The sequence below is a fragment of the Miniopterus schreibersii genome (genome assembly GCF_964146895.1).
Source record: "Miniopterus schreibersii genome assembly, chromosome: 18".
NCBI lineage: Eukaryota > Metazoa > Chordata > Mammalia > Chiroptera > Miniopteridae > Miniopterus > Miniopterus schreibersii.
In genome coordinates, this window is record NC_138121.1 from 32865736 (window position 1) to 32884431 (window position 18696).

Sequence of the window (18696 nt, forward strand, 5' to 3'; positions counted from 1 at the left end):
ATAAAGGCCAGGCTCTTGTCAGGTCTGGTTTCTTCTCAGACTTTACCCCCTTCCCTGCTTTGAGGAACTCAGCACTCTTAGCGCCCTTTGTCTCATGGCCTCCGTGGGGCTCGGCCCTGTCCCGCCCCCAGCATGGTGCTGTCCCCCCGGCTCTGACAGCCTCCGCTGCAGCTGTCCCTGTGTTTCCTCTGCAGCCTTTTCTCTCTCACACCCTGGCCTCCTCCTGACATCGTGCACATCCATGGGCTGACCCCCACTTCAGGCAGATGATTCTACTCTGCCCCCTGGCCTGGCCCCCTTCAGCCTTGAAGGGCCCGCTTCCTGTGGTGTCTTCCCACCCAGCCGGTTCATTGGCATCCACCGCATCCGTCCGGATCGGACCTCAGCCTCACCACCAGCTCTTCCATCTCCTTTTCCTTCTGTGCCCCCCACATCTGATCAGGGACCAAGTCCTTCTTCAAAATTCCTTTTAGACATCATCGTATTTATTCATTAAAAAATCCTTCTAATTACAAAAAGGAATCTATGTTCAATGCAGAAAACTTGGAAAGCGCAAAGGAAAAAACATCCCCTGCAATGACACCACCACTTGATAATCTGATGTACACGCTTCCAAGGAAGTCCATCTCGATGTTCGTCTTAATAATCAGCAACCACGGCAAAGGAGAACAGTTTAAAGGGCCACAGACTGGGAGAGGCTTTCATATCATGAGACGTGGATGCTGTTTTGTAACCTGCTTCTGCGTATATCATCTCCAGTGTCACTGGGGAGCCTTCTATGAGACCAGATCTGAATTACCCTTTTTGTTCTCGCCACACACTTTGAGGGAGATGTTGGCTTTTTTTTTTTTTTAAATATATCTTTATTGATTTCAGAGAGAGGAAGGGAGAGGGAGAGAGAGATAGAAACATCAATGATGAGAGAGTCATTGATCGGCCTCAGCCCGCAACCCGGGCATGTGCCCTGACCGGGAATCGAACCCTGATCGCCTGGATCCTAGGTCGACACTCAACCGCTGAGCCACGCCCGGCAGGGCAGATGTTGGCTTTTTGTCTGTATTTAGAGGGGAGCCACTGGGGGCATGAGAGGTTAGAAATCCTTTCCGGAGGGGAGAGCTTAAATACACTGAGGCTACCAAGGACAGACAAGGGGAGACGTGAGGATGGGCACGGTCGAGTGTCTGGAAGTTCAGGATGGTCCACGGCAGGTAGAACCAGGACTGATATGCAAGCTACAGGGAGGTGAATTCAGCCCAGTGAGGGAGAACTATCTGCTCCAGAGGAATGGGACAGGTAGGAATCTGATCCCCCTCCCCGCTTGGTGACCCTGCTCAGAGCCACCTAAGAATCTCTTCAAGCTGACTGTGTCGCTCTCCTGTACTCCAGAGCTATTCACTGCTGCTCTGCTCGCTTCCCCAGTAACCAAAGCCTGAACCCCCAGCCTGGCACTCGAGGCCCTCCCAGACATGACCCTTCTCATTCCAGGATCATTTGCAGCTCCCTAGAGGTCCCCCTGGCCCAGTGGGTCATTCTCTGTCCCTCTGGCAGGGGGGGACTGTGGTGTGTCTGCACGCCTCGGCTCACTCTTCCCTCTCTTTAAAGCTTTGCACCCTGGTCCCATCTCCCCTTGCTCGGTCCTCTCCTGCTGCAGGCCCAGCACCAAGGTTACTGCTCCACGCTTCTACCCATCAAAAGGCCTTGCCCCCCTCTTCTAACTCCTGTAACACCAGCTGACGCCTCCCTCACAAAACCCACCCCTGTCCCCTTCCTTCCCCTTCCTTCGAGGCAGCGGGGTCAAGTATTTATGTGGCTCCTTCTCAGTGTCCGCACAAGGCTCAGGTTTCTGAGAAGAGGAGCTGCCTCTCGTTTGCCCTGTCATCCAGGGTGCAGCTCAGCCTCGGGACCCGAATGGATAAAGTTTCCAGATTCCTAAGCCGTAGGTCTTGTCCACTCCAGGCAGCTGTCCCCGCGTTTATGGGTTACACGTGGCTGCTGTACCTCCAATTCCCATTCGCTCCTCAGGGCCCTCTGGAGGGACAGTTCACCTCCTCTCTTTTTTACATAAGAAGAACCCGAGGCCTAAGAGTTGAAGTGACTCTTTCAGCGTTACCTGTGGCAAGACCCACCTGGAATCCAGCTCAAACCTTTCGCTGCTGGTGGGTCCTCATTTCCTCTCGATGTCTACAGGGCACCCACCTTCGCCGCCTGTTGTGGACACCGCGCAGGGCCAAGTCCTGGGGAAGTATGTCAGCTTGGAAGGATTTGCACAGCCTGTGGCCGTTTTCCTGGGAGTCCCTTTTGCCAAGCCACCCCTTGGGCCCCTGAGGTTCACTCCTCCGCAGCCTGCAGAACCATGGACCTTCGTGAAGAACACCACCTCTCACCCTCCTATGTAAGCATGGGCATCTTTCAGGGGAATGTTTGCCTCAAAGGGATGCAGGAAGGCACCACGGCCAGCCTCTGAGTGGCTCATCCATTGTTCTGGAATCCTTAAGATACGGTAGATCCTTAAAACATTCCAGAACTCCCACAGCGTTCTAGAGCCCTTTATTCAACAAATATTTATTGAGCACCTACTGTGTGCCAGGCATGTTCTAGGTTCCTGGGCTCCATTAGGGAATAAAACAGATACCCCTGCCTTCATGGAGCCTGTGTTCTAGCAGGGAGAGATCGATAATAAACAATACGAAAATTAATATATAAGTGATGTAATGTGTCAGAATATGGTAAGTGCTTTGGGGAAAAATTAAAAGTTGAGCAGCTGATGGGGATCAGAAGCAATGATTCTATTTTTTCTCCTGTCTTGAACTTTGCTATCTTTGGGGAGTGGGATGAGCCAGGGGGTGTGTGGGTGGGATTGCTTTGGGGTGTTGACCGGGCAAGTTCTCAGTTCCCAAGTGTGTCTAGCTACCTAGTCACAAGGAGTAATTAATGCCTGGCGCACTGGGAGGACTCAATAAAGGTTACCAATTATCATCTATGCTGGCTTCTTCCAATCCCTTAGTAGGGCAAGCAACAGCACTTGCCTGGGATGGATGAGTTGATGGTAGACTCTTAGCACGTCAGGGCTGCAAGACCCTTACAGAATCACTCTCCTCGCTTAGGCCTGGCAGGTTGGGTCTCAGAGCCGGGAAGGATTCACTCAGGGTCACCCAGCACATTAGTGGCCGAGGCAGTTCTCCTGTTACTGCCCTACAAATATTGACCCTTACCTGTCTCGGGCTCCAGATGTCTGCTGCCAGTTGAGTGACTTCTCATGGTTAATGGAAGTCTCCTGTGGACTAGACCACCTGGTTTACCAGGTGGGGGAACATGGGCAGCCGGCAGCCACCATGGGAGCCCAGTGGAGAGCCAGGGCTGCCTCCAGGGCATGCAGAAACTGTCATCTCCCAGGCAGGCAGTGGCTAGTTGCCTCCCCTCCTTGACCCGCTGCAGAAGAAGGCTCCAGGATGGGGAGAGGAGCCCAGCCTTCTTACTGTACACGGTCCTGGGAGACTTTAGTGAGCCCCAGGCCCCCCACTGTGACCCCCCCCCCCCCAGATAGCTTCCTATCCACCCCAGCGTCCCCTCTGGGAAGAACAGCTCTGTGCAGGCCTAGAGCTCCCAGCGCAAGGCCTGCCTGAGAGCAGGGGATGGCTCTGTGCTCAGCTCTGGTTGAACCTCAGGACTTTTCCTTTCTTCTGCTCCTCCCAGGTGCTCCCAAAATCCAGTGACAGCCCAGGTGCTCTCCGAGCTCTTTACCCTCACAAAGGAGGGAATTCCCTTCAGGTTTTCTGAAGACTGCCTCTACCTAAATATTTACACTCCCGCTGACTTGACAAAGAAAAGCAGGCTCCCGGTAAGTGGGCCAGCACTGGAAGGATCCTCTGGTGTAGGCTGGGGGAGGGCAAAGGCAGCTTGGGGTGGAGCGGCACAGCCAGGGCTACTTCAGGGGCCTGGGGCTTGCTTTCCTCACCACAGGAAGCACAAGTTCTCCGTACTTCAGTTGGTAGCCTTGGTGCCTGGGTGGGGGGGGACCCTGCTGTACATCTGTAACCCTCAGTGCATCTCCACGCTCTCTCACGCTAACACAGGGACACAAGTGACCGCTGTTCTTTGCAAGAGTATGAATCTGATTCCCAGAGAAACTAAGACATCGTTTCCAATAAAGTTAGAGCTTGAAGGGATCTTACAGAGAAGGCAACGGTCCAACCCTTCCTTTACAGAGCGGGGAAGCGAAGCCACCCACAAGGGTTGGCAGGACAAGAGCAAGAGTTTTCTGACCTCCAAACCAGTGCCTTATGGTACAGACAGGGAAACTGAGTCTGTGTCAGCAGCAAAGACCCTGCTCTGACAAGCCTCCCATGATGACACAGAGGTTTGGAGACAGAGCCTGGAGCAGTCCAAGAAGTACTTTCCTTTGTCTTTGCCCAAATATCTGTGATTTTCTTTTAGCTAATTTCCCTTCCTTATTGTCTGTCTGGGTTGATGTCCCAGTGAGTCAACATTTCCTCAACACGCAGAGGCCCAGAGAAGGGGCAGGCTTCCAGCTGGAAGGTGGTGGGTCTGCTGGTGGCAAGCCCTGGAGTGCAGAGGGAGGGGTGCGAGCACCCAGCGTATCCCAGGAACAACCCTTGCAAGATGTGCCCAGGGATGGGGGAGGGAGTCCGTGGACTCATGGCTGCACATTGAAGCAGCACCGCACACACTTTGGCTCAAAGAGATGGGACACAGGTTCATTCATTCATTCATTCATTCATTCATTCATTCTTCTATTATGTACTCAGTGCCCCCATGTGCATAGCTAGACTTGGGTTTAGGGGAAAGGGAGAACATAAAACCATTACCAGGCAGGCCCCTCCTTCGAGGATCCCATCACCTGGGCTGCACAGACAGACCAGCTTCCTCAGCAAATTGCTGCTGGCCACCTGGGCTCAGCCTCCACTCAGGTGGTGAAGCTCAGCCCCTCTGCCTGGGGTAGGCAGGGATGGGAGATGTGGGAGGATCAGGCGCTCTGGGGACACAGAGGCAGGAGAACCTTTCCTTATGGACACAGGCTCTGGAACTACAGGGCTTGGGTTTAAATCCTGGTTCTGCCTTTCACTAGCCGAGAGGCTGGCTCTGGGTCCTCAAAACAGGAATAGTGACATATGAGAACTCAATAGTGAATCCCAAGCTTTATCTTAGTGCCTGGCTCAGTACACAGGCAAGTACTCTTGACACCGTAGTTAGAAATGAAGGGAAGGTCTTATTCCAACCTAACAGCCAACCTACTGCACTGTGGCCATTGGCTGCAGTGTGCTGGGTGGCTCGGCATATGGGCTCTGGAGCCAGACTGCATGGGTTCAAGTCCTGCCTCCACCACTTGTCAGCTGTGTGACCTTGGACGGGTTAATTGCCTCATTCTTTCTGTCTGTTAAATGGGACAACGGTAGTCTACCACATGGAGAGTTTATTTTAAAGTGCTTAGAACAGTACTTGGCACATAGTTCTTGTTAAGAGTTCTTTTATAGTTTCACTAACAAAATAATTACAATATTATTGTTTGAGCCACTCTCACGTCCCTGAAAAAGTGAGCTCTTTAAATGTGAGAGCCATTCATTATGAATTGTGTCCACCCTCATCCTCAATTCTTACTTATAGAATTTTATAGGTTTTAAGATTATGTGTGTCAAATAATGGAAGACTTCTTGGAGGAGGTGGCATTTAGGCTGTTTTTTGGAGGACTGGTGGGATTTGAGGATGCAGAGGGAGAGGGGAGGGGTGTTAAGAAGAGATGCCACTGTGGGCACGTGTGCTGCTTGAGATGATGATTGACACGCACGAGAGGAGTTTAATTCACCACACAAGAGGTAACTAATGAAACTGAATTACAAGGGCTGCTTCAGGCAGGGTGTGTTGAGCTGGCGAGGGGTCCAGGCATGAGGCTGATGAGAGTATTAGGGAGAAGATGACACCCTTGGCCTTGGCTGTTCCCATGACGGTGTTCTCAGCGTGAAGAGCCTTGGGCGGAGGCAAGGCAGGGGCTGGAGAGACAGGCAGGGGCAGCCGGGGTGCACTGGGTGGGGCAGCGGCCTGGCCCCAGCTGGGAGAATGGGGAGGAGGGTGGCTGCCTGCTCCAGCTCTGCTGGGACAGATAAACTTTGGAGAAGGGCCTCCCTGAGTCATGGTCAAGAGGGAGGTGACCAAACCAGACCACCTCTTGAGGTCCTTCCCAGCTCTGCTTCCTACAGCTAGTGTGGCTGCTTCCTCCCTGTCCAGGTGATGGTGTGGATCCACGGAGGTGGTCTCATAATGGGCGGAGCATCCACCTATGATGGGACGGTCCTCTCTGCCCATGAAAACGTGGTGGTGGTGACCATTCAGTACCGCCTGGGCATCTGGGGATTCTTGAGGTAAGATATTGGGCTCCTCGCTGCACATGGCCCTCAAACTGAGGGTGCTAGGACCCAGTTCTGGTCATGTCATGTCAGCCCTTAAGGAGATCTTTGCTAAGTTCCCTAGTAAGGCATCCAAATCCCTTCATAATTGGTTTCCATCTACCATCTCATTTCCCAGCCTCACTGCTCCACTTGCTTCTGAGCTCTTGCATGTGTTGTTTCCTCTGCCTGGAATCCCTATTCTACCTGACAAACTCCTATTCAGCCTATAAGGCCCAACTCAAATGTTACCTCCTTTGAAATACACATCTCCTTTTTACCTGTGCTGCCACAGCACATTGCACACCTCTGAAATGACAATTAACAGGACATCCGTTAGAGCAGCAGTTTAAACATCTTACCTCTCATGGGAAAGTAAGGAAGGGACAGACTCAGGGCTGGAGCTGGGAGGTTGTCAGAGCATCTAACTCCAGTAGACAACCTTCCCAGGAGGAATGTCGGGTTCACTCACCCCATTTCCTTCCGCATTTGGCACATGCCTGGGTCAAGGCTAGCATCTTCTCCATCCAGTCCCTGTGGAGACAGGAACCAAGTTTCCTTAGGACACAGTTACTGGTATATTTTCTAAATGCACTGGCCTCAGGGCCTCGGACCCTGAGATGCTGCTAGGCTGGCTAGAGGTGGGGTGGACACTCACTGGAAAGATCTGTCGGCCTGGAGGAGGGTTGTAGGTGAGTCATGTCCCTGGATGCATTGCTTTCATTGAGATTCTTCATCTCTCTCACCCCCCGACCCGTTTTCCTGCACCCCTTTGCATTAAAACTGTTCCATCAGCTCTCCACGCTTTCTGTCCTTCCAGTCTCTCCTCTCCCCACACCAGTCAGGTTTCTACTCCGACCATGCCACTGGACTGTTCTGGTTGAGGTCACCAGTGACCCATCCGGTCTTGACCCAACCTTGGCAGCATCCACACATGATCCCTCCCACCTGTTTGAAATACTTCCTTCTCTTGCCTGCATGTTTTATACTCACACTTTTGTTCCCTGGGCCCCGGGGCCTTTGCACTTCCTGTTTCTGTTGCCTGGAATTCCTTTCTTTGGATTTTTGCAGGGCTCTTGTGCTCATTCATTCAAATCTATGCTCAGATGCTGCTGCCTCAAAGAGGCCTTCCCTGGACATATAAGCTGAAATAAGACCCCACTGCCCCATCCCTGCCTTTTTCCCTTATGCTGTTTTACTTTTTCCTGAAAGCATTTTCACTACCTGGTGTTACAGTCTATATTTATCTATTCCTTTATGATCTTTACTGTGAGCTCTGTGTAAAGATTTTGCCTGTTTCGTTTCTCAGATGTGCTCCTGGCTCTCAGAACAGTGTTTAGCACATGGCAGTTGCTCAATAAGTAGATGCCAGGTGAATGAATGTAGAGCCCTAAATGAAACAATGCTACAGGAATGGAAGACAGTGAAAATCTCCGAGGCAGGGCTGTGGAAGGCTCACCCAGAGCCCCCAGCCCAATCTGTGGTCCTGAGAACCCTACCATGATGACTCTACCCCCTCTCACCTCCCCCCATTTTTTTACTCACAGCACAGGGGATGAACACAGCCCGGGCAACTGGGGTCACTTTGACCAGCTGGCCGCACTGCGCTGGGTCCAGGAGAACATTGCCAACTTTGGAGGGAACCCAGGCTCTGTGACCATCTTTGGAGAGTCAGCAGGAGGTGAAAGTGTCTCTGTTCTTGTAAGTGTTCCTGGCCCTGATGTGGCTGCTATGGGGCCCTTGGAAGACCAGCCGTTCTAGCCATGGGCACCTTTATTAGCAAGACCTGGATTCAAGGCTGGCCCTACTCTGCGCAGAATCAGATGGTGGAGAGCTAATGACTAAACTCTCCTTGTCCCCCAGGAAGCTCGGGGTTCAGTTAGATTCCTGGGGCCGTAATAATCTCCAGCCCCAGCCGGCAACATTCCTCCTCTTCTAACTTGGCTGAGCTCTCTCCTTCCTAATCATTTTACCCTGGGGCTCGCCTCACTTGTCTTGGGGAGCAGGGTGGGCAAATTACGAGCAGGAGGCAATGGCCAGAGTTGGGCAGAGTGTCATTGTTCAGCCTAAAGCCAGATCTGCGTGTCCAGAAGACACGAGCACTAAGAACAGGGCAGGGGCCTCCTCTGATGGCTCGTCCACACCCCCGAAAGGGGACAGCAGTCTCTGAGAAAGAGGGGGGCTGGGCTGGGGAAGCAGGTAAGCAGGACTTGGGGGGAGATGGGAAGGTGGGATGGAAGTGGGGATGGGGCAGGGGACATACGCAGACACACCTGCAAGCCTGGTGTGGGGGATGGGGCCAGAGGAGACCGAGGGAGGCAAAGATGGGGAACCTGGTTAGCAGGTGCTGGGAGCTGCTGGGGCCCCTCCAGCTGCCTCACAGCTGAGCAGAGGGTCAGCTCTGTTACTATATTTTTAAAACATAGTATTTGCTTTCATAGTCAAATACTCAGAAGAAATTTTTATATTTTGTAAAGAGGAAAAGGAAACGTACAGATAAGCCTAAAGAAGAAAAGGAGACCCCGCATGACTACGTCACCCAGGGATGGTCACCATGGACATTTTGACACATGTTTCTAGTCTTTTTTCCGTGGCTCACCCTACTATGGATCCATCTATCTATCATTTATTTGTGATTTTTTTTTAAAATATATTTTTATTGATTTCAGAGAGAGGAAGGGAGAGGGAGAGAGAAACATCAATGATGAGAGTCATCAATGGGCTGCCTCCTGCACGCCCCGACTGGGGATCGAGCCCGCAACCCGGGCATGTGCCCTGATCAAACCGAGATCTCCTGGATCCTAGGTCGATGCTCAATCACTGAGCCACACCCAGGGGGCTATTAGTGATTTTTATAACAAAAACCTTCCTTAACATTACAATAGAACATAAATATTTCCCTAACCATTAGGTACTCTGCCATAATTTTATTTTTTATAGTTGCATAGTAGTCCATGGTGAGAATGAAAAATAGCTTATTCACCCAACGTCATCATTTTGGAACCCTGGATAATCTCCCAGTTTCCCAGTATAAACAGCATGAGCACGCCCACGGGGCATGGTGTGCCTCCATGATCTTTATTTTTCTTTTTTCAGTCCTCACCCGAGGATATTTTTCCCATTGCTTTTCAGAGAGAGTGGAAGGGGGAGAGAGAGAAACATCAATGTGAGAGACACATCAGTTGGTTGCCTCCCATATGCACCCTGACCAGGGCCTGGGATCGAGCCTGCAACTGAGGTACATGTGCTTGGCTGGAATCGAACCCGGGACCCTTCAGTCCACACGCCAATGCTCTAACCACTGAGCCAAACCAGCCGGGGCCATGATTGCTTTTCTTAGGGCGAATTCTTAGGAATGGAAACGGAGATGCAGAACTCTAAAGTGTTACTAGGAATTGCCAAACTCTCTTTCAGATACTTTTGATTGTTACAATCAGCGCTTGCCGCACACTCTGCATCCTCAGCTTTCACCGGCTGAGGTTTTCTTGGAGAAGCCAGGCCTCGGGGTGAGCCTGGGGAACAGGCCAGGCCAGGAGAGGACCTGTCAAGTCCACTGAGCTCAGGGTCTCCAGGGGAATGGGCCAGGGCAGAGGTAGGGAAGCTCGTGAAGACCCCCTCCCCATGAGCCTAAACTCTCTTCCTCTCCACGCCCCTCCCAGGTGTTTTCTCCCCTGGCCAAGAATCTCTTCCACCGGGCCATCTCTGAGAGTGGCGTGATCCTCACTTTTGCCCTGATCAAGAAAGACACGAAGGCCTTAGCTCAGGTAGGTCACACTGGAGAGCCCTCACCCCCTTTGCTCTGCTCTCCTGGGGTCCTCGGGCCTCCACGCCGTGGCATCCAGCAGACACCGGGAATCACAGGAGAAAGGCCGAGCAGAGGAGCAAGGAGCCAACTCGCTCTCCCTCCCAGTGGCACTGCAGGGCAAACTGGGTCAGAGAGCAGAGCAGCTTGCCAAGTGACCAGCAGGTGACCAGGGCAGAGCTCTGACTCAAGCTCAGAGCTCTGGACTGCCAACACGGTCACTGTCCACTGACCACACTCCCCAAAGTGGGCTGAGATGGGGTGCCGGGCCAGAGCGTGGGAAGCGGACTGCCGTGAAGCCTCATGTCCCCAAGGCCTGAGTTCTGGTCACCATACCCTTGCAGCATGTGGGCCTGGAGAGGTTTCTCCCTGGGGGCCTTGTGACTGGGGTGGGTTCCTGGAGAATTTATTCATTGATCCATTTGTTCCCTCAACAAATAATTTTTATATAGTCAGACATCTAGCAGCCTCGTGAGGCGTCCATTCTAATGGAGGCCACGGATTAGTGATTAAGTAATCATCCAATTATAGAATGTCAGCTGTGACAAGAGCAATAAGGAGAGGTACTTAATTTCAGGAGAGAATTCAAAAGGAGCACTTAGTCCAGGGTGTAGGGGGATGTTATCAGGAAAGGATTTCTGAAGAAAGTGATCAATAAGGTGAGATCGTAAGGATGAGCAGGAATTTACTTGGTGAGAAATGAATGTTCTAGGAAGCAGGGACATGTGTAAATGTCCTGTGGCAGGAGGAAGTATCTTGAGTGAGAGAGAGTAAGGCTGATGTGGCCAGAGCAAAAAGAGCAGAGGGAACCTGGAGTGAGCTGAGGATGGGGACATTGGCAGGGGCCATGCTGCACAGGACCCTGGTGAGGACTTTGTCTTTATCTGGAGACTCTTAGGAATCCAAGGAAGGGAGAGCAACAAAGGGGTCTGTGGATGAGTGCCCGCTGGAGCTGGGGATGGGAGCATTGTAGTTGGGCTATGAGAGTGGCTTCATGGTGTGTGTGGGGGGGGTGGGGGGGGTGGGGAGGTGGCAGGAGCCAGATTTAAAAGGGCTGGTAAGTAGGAGGGGAGGAAATGAAGACACCAAGAATTTTGAGAATGTTTTCCAGAACTCTTTGGCTGTAAACAACAGAAATCCGCTTGACCAGGCTTAAGTCGGGAAAGAGGGAATTTATTTAAAGGAAACAGGTGGCAGAGATGGGGCTAGAGTTCACTATTAAACAGGAACTAGAAATTGGCAAATGAAGGGAATTTAAGACTTTTATTCTTGCTCTTGTGTGCTTCCCTCAACCCCTTTAATGTACACTCTCCATGGCCCTGCCATCGTGGAGCCTGCCTCCTTCTATTTCAACTTCTCCTCTGGCCACACTTTCCAATATTTGGTAGAGGCCAAATGCTAGTAAGAGGATGAGCCAAGATTTGAAACCGGACAGTGGGATTCTGGGTTCCGTGCTCTTAAGCCCACTCCATGCTGCTCTCCTTTAGACATTCAGTTTCGGGATCATTTTGCCCATTTTATGAGAGATAAGGTAACTGAGACAGAGGTTGTATAATTGGCCTGACTGAGACCCAGGACCCATACCTGCTGGTCTAGAGAATTTTCCCCTACCCCCTACTGCCTTTAGAAATTGAGGTTGGGATAGAACACTTCCTACTGATTGACAAAAGGAACAAGGCTCTTGAATTCTGCTGTTGCCTGTGATCACTGCAGAAAATTGCTACCTTTGCTGGGTGTAAAACCACCACATCAGCGGTCATGGTGGACTGCCTACGTCAGAAGTCAGAGGATGAGCTCTTGGAGGCGTCAGAGAAAATGGTAAGTGTATCCATTCTCCCCTGGCCCTGTAAACATGGCCCCAGGCTTCATCATTCCAGCTGCCCCCTTGCCCCAAGAAAAACCGCCTGGGACAGCATCTTGACTCTCAGGAGTAATGTCACCCCTGAATCTGAATGGGGAATTTCTTTTTTTCTTTTATGTTATGAAATATCTAAAAATGTTAGCAAAGTCTAAAACTAACATAATAATCAATAGTGTAATAATTCCCCAGCTCTGTCAAAATTTACTCTTTTGTCATTCTTGTTTTCAAAGATATTTTGAAGAAATTAGATATTGTTTACTCCCAGGGGTAACTACCATCCAGCGTTTGGGGAATGGGGATATTAAGAACAAAGATTCTCAGAAAGGTTTTCAAAATTCATCTTGGTTAATTTAGAAATGATCAATTATAACCCAGTGGTGGCCCAATTTTCTAGATTTTCTGAGACCTTGCCTTAGTTGTGATTCTAGGGTAACCATCTATCCATCCATTCATCCATCCAACCATCCATTTATCCATCCATCCATCCATCCATCCATCCATCCATCCATTCAACCATCCATCCATCCATTTGTCATCTTATTATCTATCTGTCCACCCACAAATATATACAATTCATCAATATTATTTTATCATTCTACTATCAATCTATCCATAACTTTTATTAATCTATTATCAATCATTCACGAACCATCCAGCTACGATGTATCTTCACTCCACCATTCATCCTTTTAAAATCAGCGATCCATTTATCACATATATGCCAGTTATTACTCAACCATCCAATACATCCATACTCCATGTATTGACCAAATCCATCCATTTATCCATCCATCCATCCATCCATCCATCCATCCATCCATCCATCCATCCATATATCCATCCATCCATCCATCCATCCATCCATCCATCCATCCATCCATCCATATATCCATCCATATATCCATCCATCCATCCATCCATCCATCCATCCATCCATCCATCCATCCATATATCCATCCATCCATCCATCCATCCATCCATCCATCCATCCATCCATCCATATATCCATCCATCCATCCATCCATCCATCCATCCATCCATCCATCCATCCATCCATATATCCATCCATCCATCCATCCATCCATCCATCCATCCATCCATCCATCCATCCATATATCCATCCATCCATCCATCCATCCATCCATCCATCCATCCATATATCCATCCATCCATCCATCCATCCATCCATCCATCCATCCATCCATCCATCCATCCATATATCCATCCATCCATCCATCCATCCATCCATCCATCCATCCATCCATCCATCCATCCATATATCCATCCATCCATCCATCCATCCATCCATCCATCCATATATCCATCCATCCATCCATCCATCCATCCATCCATCCATCCATCCATCCATCCATATATCCATCCATCCATCCATCCATCCATCCATCCATCCATCCATCCATCCATCCATCCATATATCCATCCATCCATCCATCCATCCATCCATCCATCCATCCATCCACCCACCCACTAGTATGGTGGAAGTACAGAGAAGAGGATCATTCGTTATGGTCAGCAGGGATGCCTCACAGAGAAGGTGACATTTGAGGACTGTTGCATGGCTATGGCGTGGGTCATTACAGGGAAGCTACAGTAGGATAGACACCAAGAGAATACAGCACCTAAGGCCAATGGGAATAATTCCCTTTTTTGTGGGGAGGGTATGAATGTGAGCCCCAAAGTAGCCTGAGTTTCTAGACATCCTGTCTGAACCCTGGGCTGTTGAATACATTCCTGGGCACCTGGGGGCTGGCCTCTCACACTGAACTCTGTTCTGTTTCCATGGGTTGAACCTAGGGTGGCCTTAGGGCTTGGATACTGGTTTCTCAGGCTCAAGTAAGGTGTTTTATTTAAAGAATTAAAACACAGCTGTTTTCTGATGCCTGGAAAGAGGCACAATTATTCCATGTGGCACAAGAGGACCCAGTTTGTAAGATTGTAAGGGGGAGAACTGGTGACTTTTGCAAAACCCAGAGAACCTAAGAGCCCATATTACCCTTCTGAGATTTTCTGCGATAATGTGGAAGTCTTTCCATATTTATCCACTCTCCCAACACACACACACACACACACACACACACACACACACACACACACACACATCATAAACACCTGGCCTGGCCAGTAGAGCTACAACTCATAATGAAGGGACCCTACTAGTTAGTTTCTGCCTGCAAGTCAGACCTGTTAGCTGCAGTGTAGCATTAAACCAGTGCAATATTGGTGAGCGTACACAAAGTGAAGCATGGGGTGGGGTGAATTTCAGCGAGGTTATGTGAGTGAGGACTTTCTGATGCAAGATGAGAAAACTCTTTGCAAAGTGTCTTGAGCAGAAAAAATAATGTATTGTAACAAAATCTTCAGATAACTGAGAAGTTCAGGAGTAGCTGGCTTCAGGCATGGCTAGATCCAGATACACATATGTTATTTAGAATCTGTCTCTACCCCTCAATTTTTTACTTCTCAGTGTTGGTTTTACTCTCAGGCAGGTTTGTCCCCTGGGGAGATTAAAGGCAACAAAAGCACTCTAGACATACATTCTATTGAAACTGGACACAATGGTCGGACTGCCTGTCACCACTTGAGCCAATTAAGCAGAGAGAGGGTTGAATCATATGAGCTTTTATTTCAATAATGCCAACAAATTGAGAGAGCAGGAGGATTTGCCCACATAAAATCTGTTCTCTCTCTCCTTCCTAGCTGGTTGATTGTATAGGGGTGAGGAAGAAAGGCTACATGTAAGAGGGAAAGAAGGGGGATGGTTGCAGGGTCTGTGGTTCCTGTGTCTCCTTCCAGGATCTTGAAATTCAATAACAAGGTAGTTAATTTTCAATGGTGTTAAAACCCAGTTCCATCTGAGATGAATGAAGATTTATTTCTGTGATATCAATGACATTATTCATGGAAAATTCATATTATTAGGTAAACTTCTCAAATGTATTATGATGGAGAAATCATGATGTCTCTGAGAGATTTCTTATAAAACGAAGCCAATGGATTGAGGGCCGCAGCTGACTTCACTACGATGATGATGTCATCAAGAGATTGCTGGAAACATTTTTGAGCAAATATTATATTAACTGCTTTTATCACTCGCTTTATGCATGAAACAGAAGTTCCAAATGCTTTCAGGTTACTTCTAAGTGAAGCCCATTTCTAATGGACAAAGATTTTTGATCAGCAAAAATAGTCAAAGAAAAGGTGCTGCAGGATTTACAGGCAACAATTTTAGAACCAGATTCCCAAAGTATTTTAATGAATAGCAACATTATTGAAAGAATTATATATAGCATTATTTAAGAAAATAACATTTGACTATAAGCCTTGTGCTCCTTTTTTGGAGAAATTTGCTTTCTGTTTTGCAAAATATATGATTTTGTGTTTTCTGTGAACTTTCAAAGACAAATATTTCAGGGGAGTGTGTAACATAATGAAGCACATGGGCCATGGAGTTAGCTAGGGATTAAATTCATGTCAGCCCTTTAAGTAGTGTATGAGACTCAGTTTCTTCATCTGTAAAATGGGGATAAGAGGACTTCAGTGGGCTGTTAGGCATGGCAATGAGTCAGGTACTTAGAACAGTGCCTGGTTTGTGGCAGATAATAAGAGGTAGTGATTACGAGTGCTATTTTTTTATGATATTATGTGTTTGACAAAAGGACTGTCAACTTTTTTCTTCTCATTAAATTACTCCCATTAGTCTTGAGAAATAATATGCTTTTCTGTTTTGGTTTTGTTACTTCAGTGATTGAAGTGAAAAGAAATTTCCCTGAAAAAACAAAACAAACAAGCAAACAAAAAACCAGTTCCAACAGTTCCTGGGACCTGAGAAAGGTCAGCATTCCTGAGGCAAACTCCCTGAGGCAGGTCAGGCTTCAGGCACAGCAACCAAGTCAAAGAGCAGCCTGTCCTTTGTTCTCAAAATGTATTTTCTTTTCTAGGCAATGGACCCACCCAGGCCCCAAGGTGTCTCTTATCTTTTTACAGCCTCTGTTTTTCTTCTTGCAGCACACCCTCCAGTTTCCCAGGGTTTGCAAGACAACCTCTTGTCTATAGTTGTTAGTAAGGTGGAGAATTATTGAACATCTGTGGTCCGATCCCTATTAGGTGCCCTCCCCGCTTTCACAACCACAGTCAATTGAGCATGATCAACATCTCCACCCCCAGCACTATCTGCCTAGAAATCCCTTTCCTAATAACTCTAGCAAGAGTTATACTAGCCTGACGCGGGCACCATGCCCATCCATGAACCAATCTCTGTGGTCAGGAAGATGGGGCATCCCAGGTGTTATAGAGATGCCTGGACTCACACAATGAAGTTGAGGGAGTCCCCTAAAGGAAAATTGGGGTGTGTTGTTGCCTAGGGAACAAGAGGAATGGATGGAGGGCAGAGCAGGCACAAACAACAGACATCCTCTCCAGAGCTCCCCCCTCCTAGACCCTTGTGCTCATGCCCAGGGGAGCCAGTGTCCTGCCCACTTCCTCTTTGCCCAGTCCGGGTGGCACTGGGAGGGAGAACCTGGTACCTTCGGTGCACAGCTGACAAAGACCAGCCTTTCTCCCACGAAGCCTCCTCACCCACACCCTCTGCCTTTGTTTTCACAGAATTTTTTCAGTATGGATTTTCATGGAGATCCCAGAGAGGTAAGGACCTTTGGTTTCTTGATTACAGGTTTTAAATCTTGACACCGTTAAGCTCCAGTTAAAGATGAATAAAAATTCTCCCTGTGGACTCACAGTAACTCCTTGTGTTTATATTTCTGAAGCCCAGAGAGGGGCAGTGACTTGCCTGGGTAACACAGCTAGGAGGACCAGATGTGGGACTGGAACCCCTTCCCATGACTCCCAGTCCAGTGCTCTTAGTCATTAACTCTGTGTGCCCTGAGCCCAGCCTACACCCTTTCTTGGTTTCATTTCCTGCTCCCCAAAATGCCCCAGTGGGAGAAGGCTGGACTAGAAACTCCCACCACGGGAGGTGGAAGTAACTGGATGAAGGTTCTTCAGGAGCCTGCACTGAGGAGCCCAGTTCTTCTGCGAGGCTGCAGGTTGATTAGCCATATGGGCTGCACTGTTTGCAGGGCCACCAGGAAGGGAGCCAGGAATCTCAGTCCTGAGGACACCGCCCTCCTCCCAGCCATGCAAGAAGCTCCAACAGTATCCCCCCCACCTCCTTCGCCCACTCCTCCCACCTTCCAAAGGGTTGCCAGGTTCTGATGACATTACCTCTGTAACATCTTACAATCCCGCCCTCTGCTTTCTCTCGGGATAGGAGCACTTATCTTAGAAGCTGTCTTGAGGATCAAGTGAAATTTATCCAGTCATTCGGCAAAGATTTCATTAGCACTTACTATGTGCCAGGGCCTGGGTTTTGAGCTGGAATGTACAGCAAAACAGGCAAAGCAGACACAAGCCCCTGCCGTCTTGGAGCCGGGAGAGAGCACCATCAACAAATTAAATATGTAGCGAGTCTGATGATGGCCGGCGCTACAGGGAAAAGACAGTGGGAAATGGAGATAGAGTTTGCCAGTGGTTTGAGCTTACATAGTGGGATCTGGGAATGACTCCATGCGAAGGTGACGTGAGAGCCAAGTTCCAGGGGAGGGGCGGGCCAGCTGTCAGGAAAAGTGGAGGCAGAGGAAATAGCAGCTGCAAAGGCCCGGAGGCAGGAGGCCAGTGTGGCTGGAGTCGAGGGAGTGAGGGGAGGGAACGGGCTGAGGCTAAATGGAAGGGAGGCGACGGGGTCGCTTAAAGGAATTGGATTTTGATTCCAAGCGAGATGGAACATCTTGGGGTTTTTGAGCAGAGGAGTTACGACCTTAGGTTTAACAAAGGGGATCTTTGGCTGCCAAGTTGAAATAGACGGTAGAGAAAGGACAGAAAGGCGCAGGGATACCAGCTGGGAGGGCCCTGTGCCACCCAGATCAGATGAGGCTCTTGTCTCTCCTGGACTTTCATTCCCTTCACCTCTACTTTCCTTCCCCGCCTCCCTGCTGCCATGCCTGATGCTGCAGGTCAGGGCATGTCATGCCGGAGCCAGCCGGCAGGCGAACGAGGACCTGATTGAGGGGGTGAGGATTAGAAAAGAAAGAAAAAGACAAAAGGATGGGATCGGGAGGGCCACAACCAAGGCAGAGCTAAGTTAAGCTGAGTCAGGCTGAGGCCCCGAGTTTATTGATTACAAGCCTTTTATAGTGCACCCAAACAATACCCCAAGCAGTGAAACAATGCCCCCAGCAGTGACCTTTACACAATTCAAATTCCCGCATATCCGCACCTGTTTATCGAGACTTGATGTCTCCAGGTAGAGCAATAAATCTATTGTGCAAAGCTTCTACTGCCCTAAAGCAATGTTTAATCTTAAAACTAAGCTACAGGGGGTAGAGGTGCTAGCTCAACCGACCCACCCTGCGGGTCAACGTGCCAGAGATTTCTCTCTAAGGCGGCGCTAGGGTCGGCGAGCCCCTGGAGGTATTCCAGGGCAACACCCTACCAGGGAGACTATTCATGAAGGGCAGCCAGCCGGCTCCCCACAATGTCACCCCCTTTTTACAGCACAAATCTCCTTGTCTCCATGGAGTTATTCCTTCAAAACACATCCCAGTGCCTGCTATGCACCA

At 49.4% G+C, this 18696-nt stretch overlaps 1 protein-coding gene across 5 annotated transcripts in view; it reads left to right on the top strand.

The window, feature by feature from the left end:
- CES1 (carboxylesterase 1) overlaps nt 1-18696 on the top strand; it is a 34363-nt gene that overhangs the window by 8297 nt on the left and 7370 nt on the right. For all 5 annotated transcript variants that reach the window (XM_081118582.1, XM_081118580.1, XM_081118578.1 and 2 more), the window contains 7 exons: nt 2188-2392; nt 3694-3838; nt 6241-6374; nt 7946-8099; nt 10058-10162; nt 11914-12018; nt 16685-16723. In XM_081118582.1, the coding sequence (XP_080974708.1) occupies nt 2188-2392; nt 3694-3838; nt 6241-6374; nt 7946-8099; nt 10058-10162; nt 11914-12018; nt 16685-16723 (887 nt within the window). The remainder of the gene's footprint in view (nt 1-2187; nt 2393-3693; nt 3839-6240; nt 6375-7945; nt 8100-10057; nt 10163-11913; nt 12019-16684; nt 16724-18696) is intronic.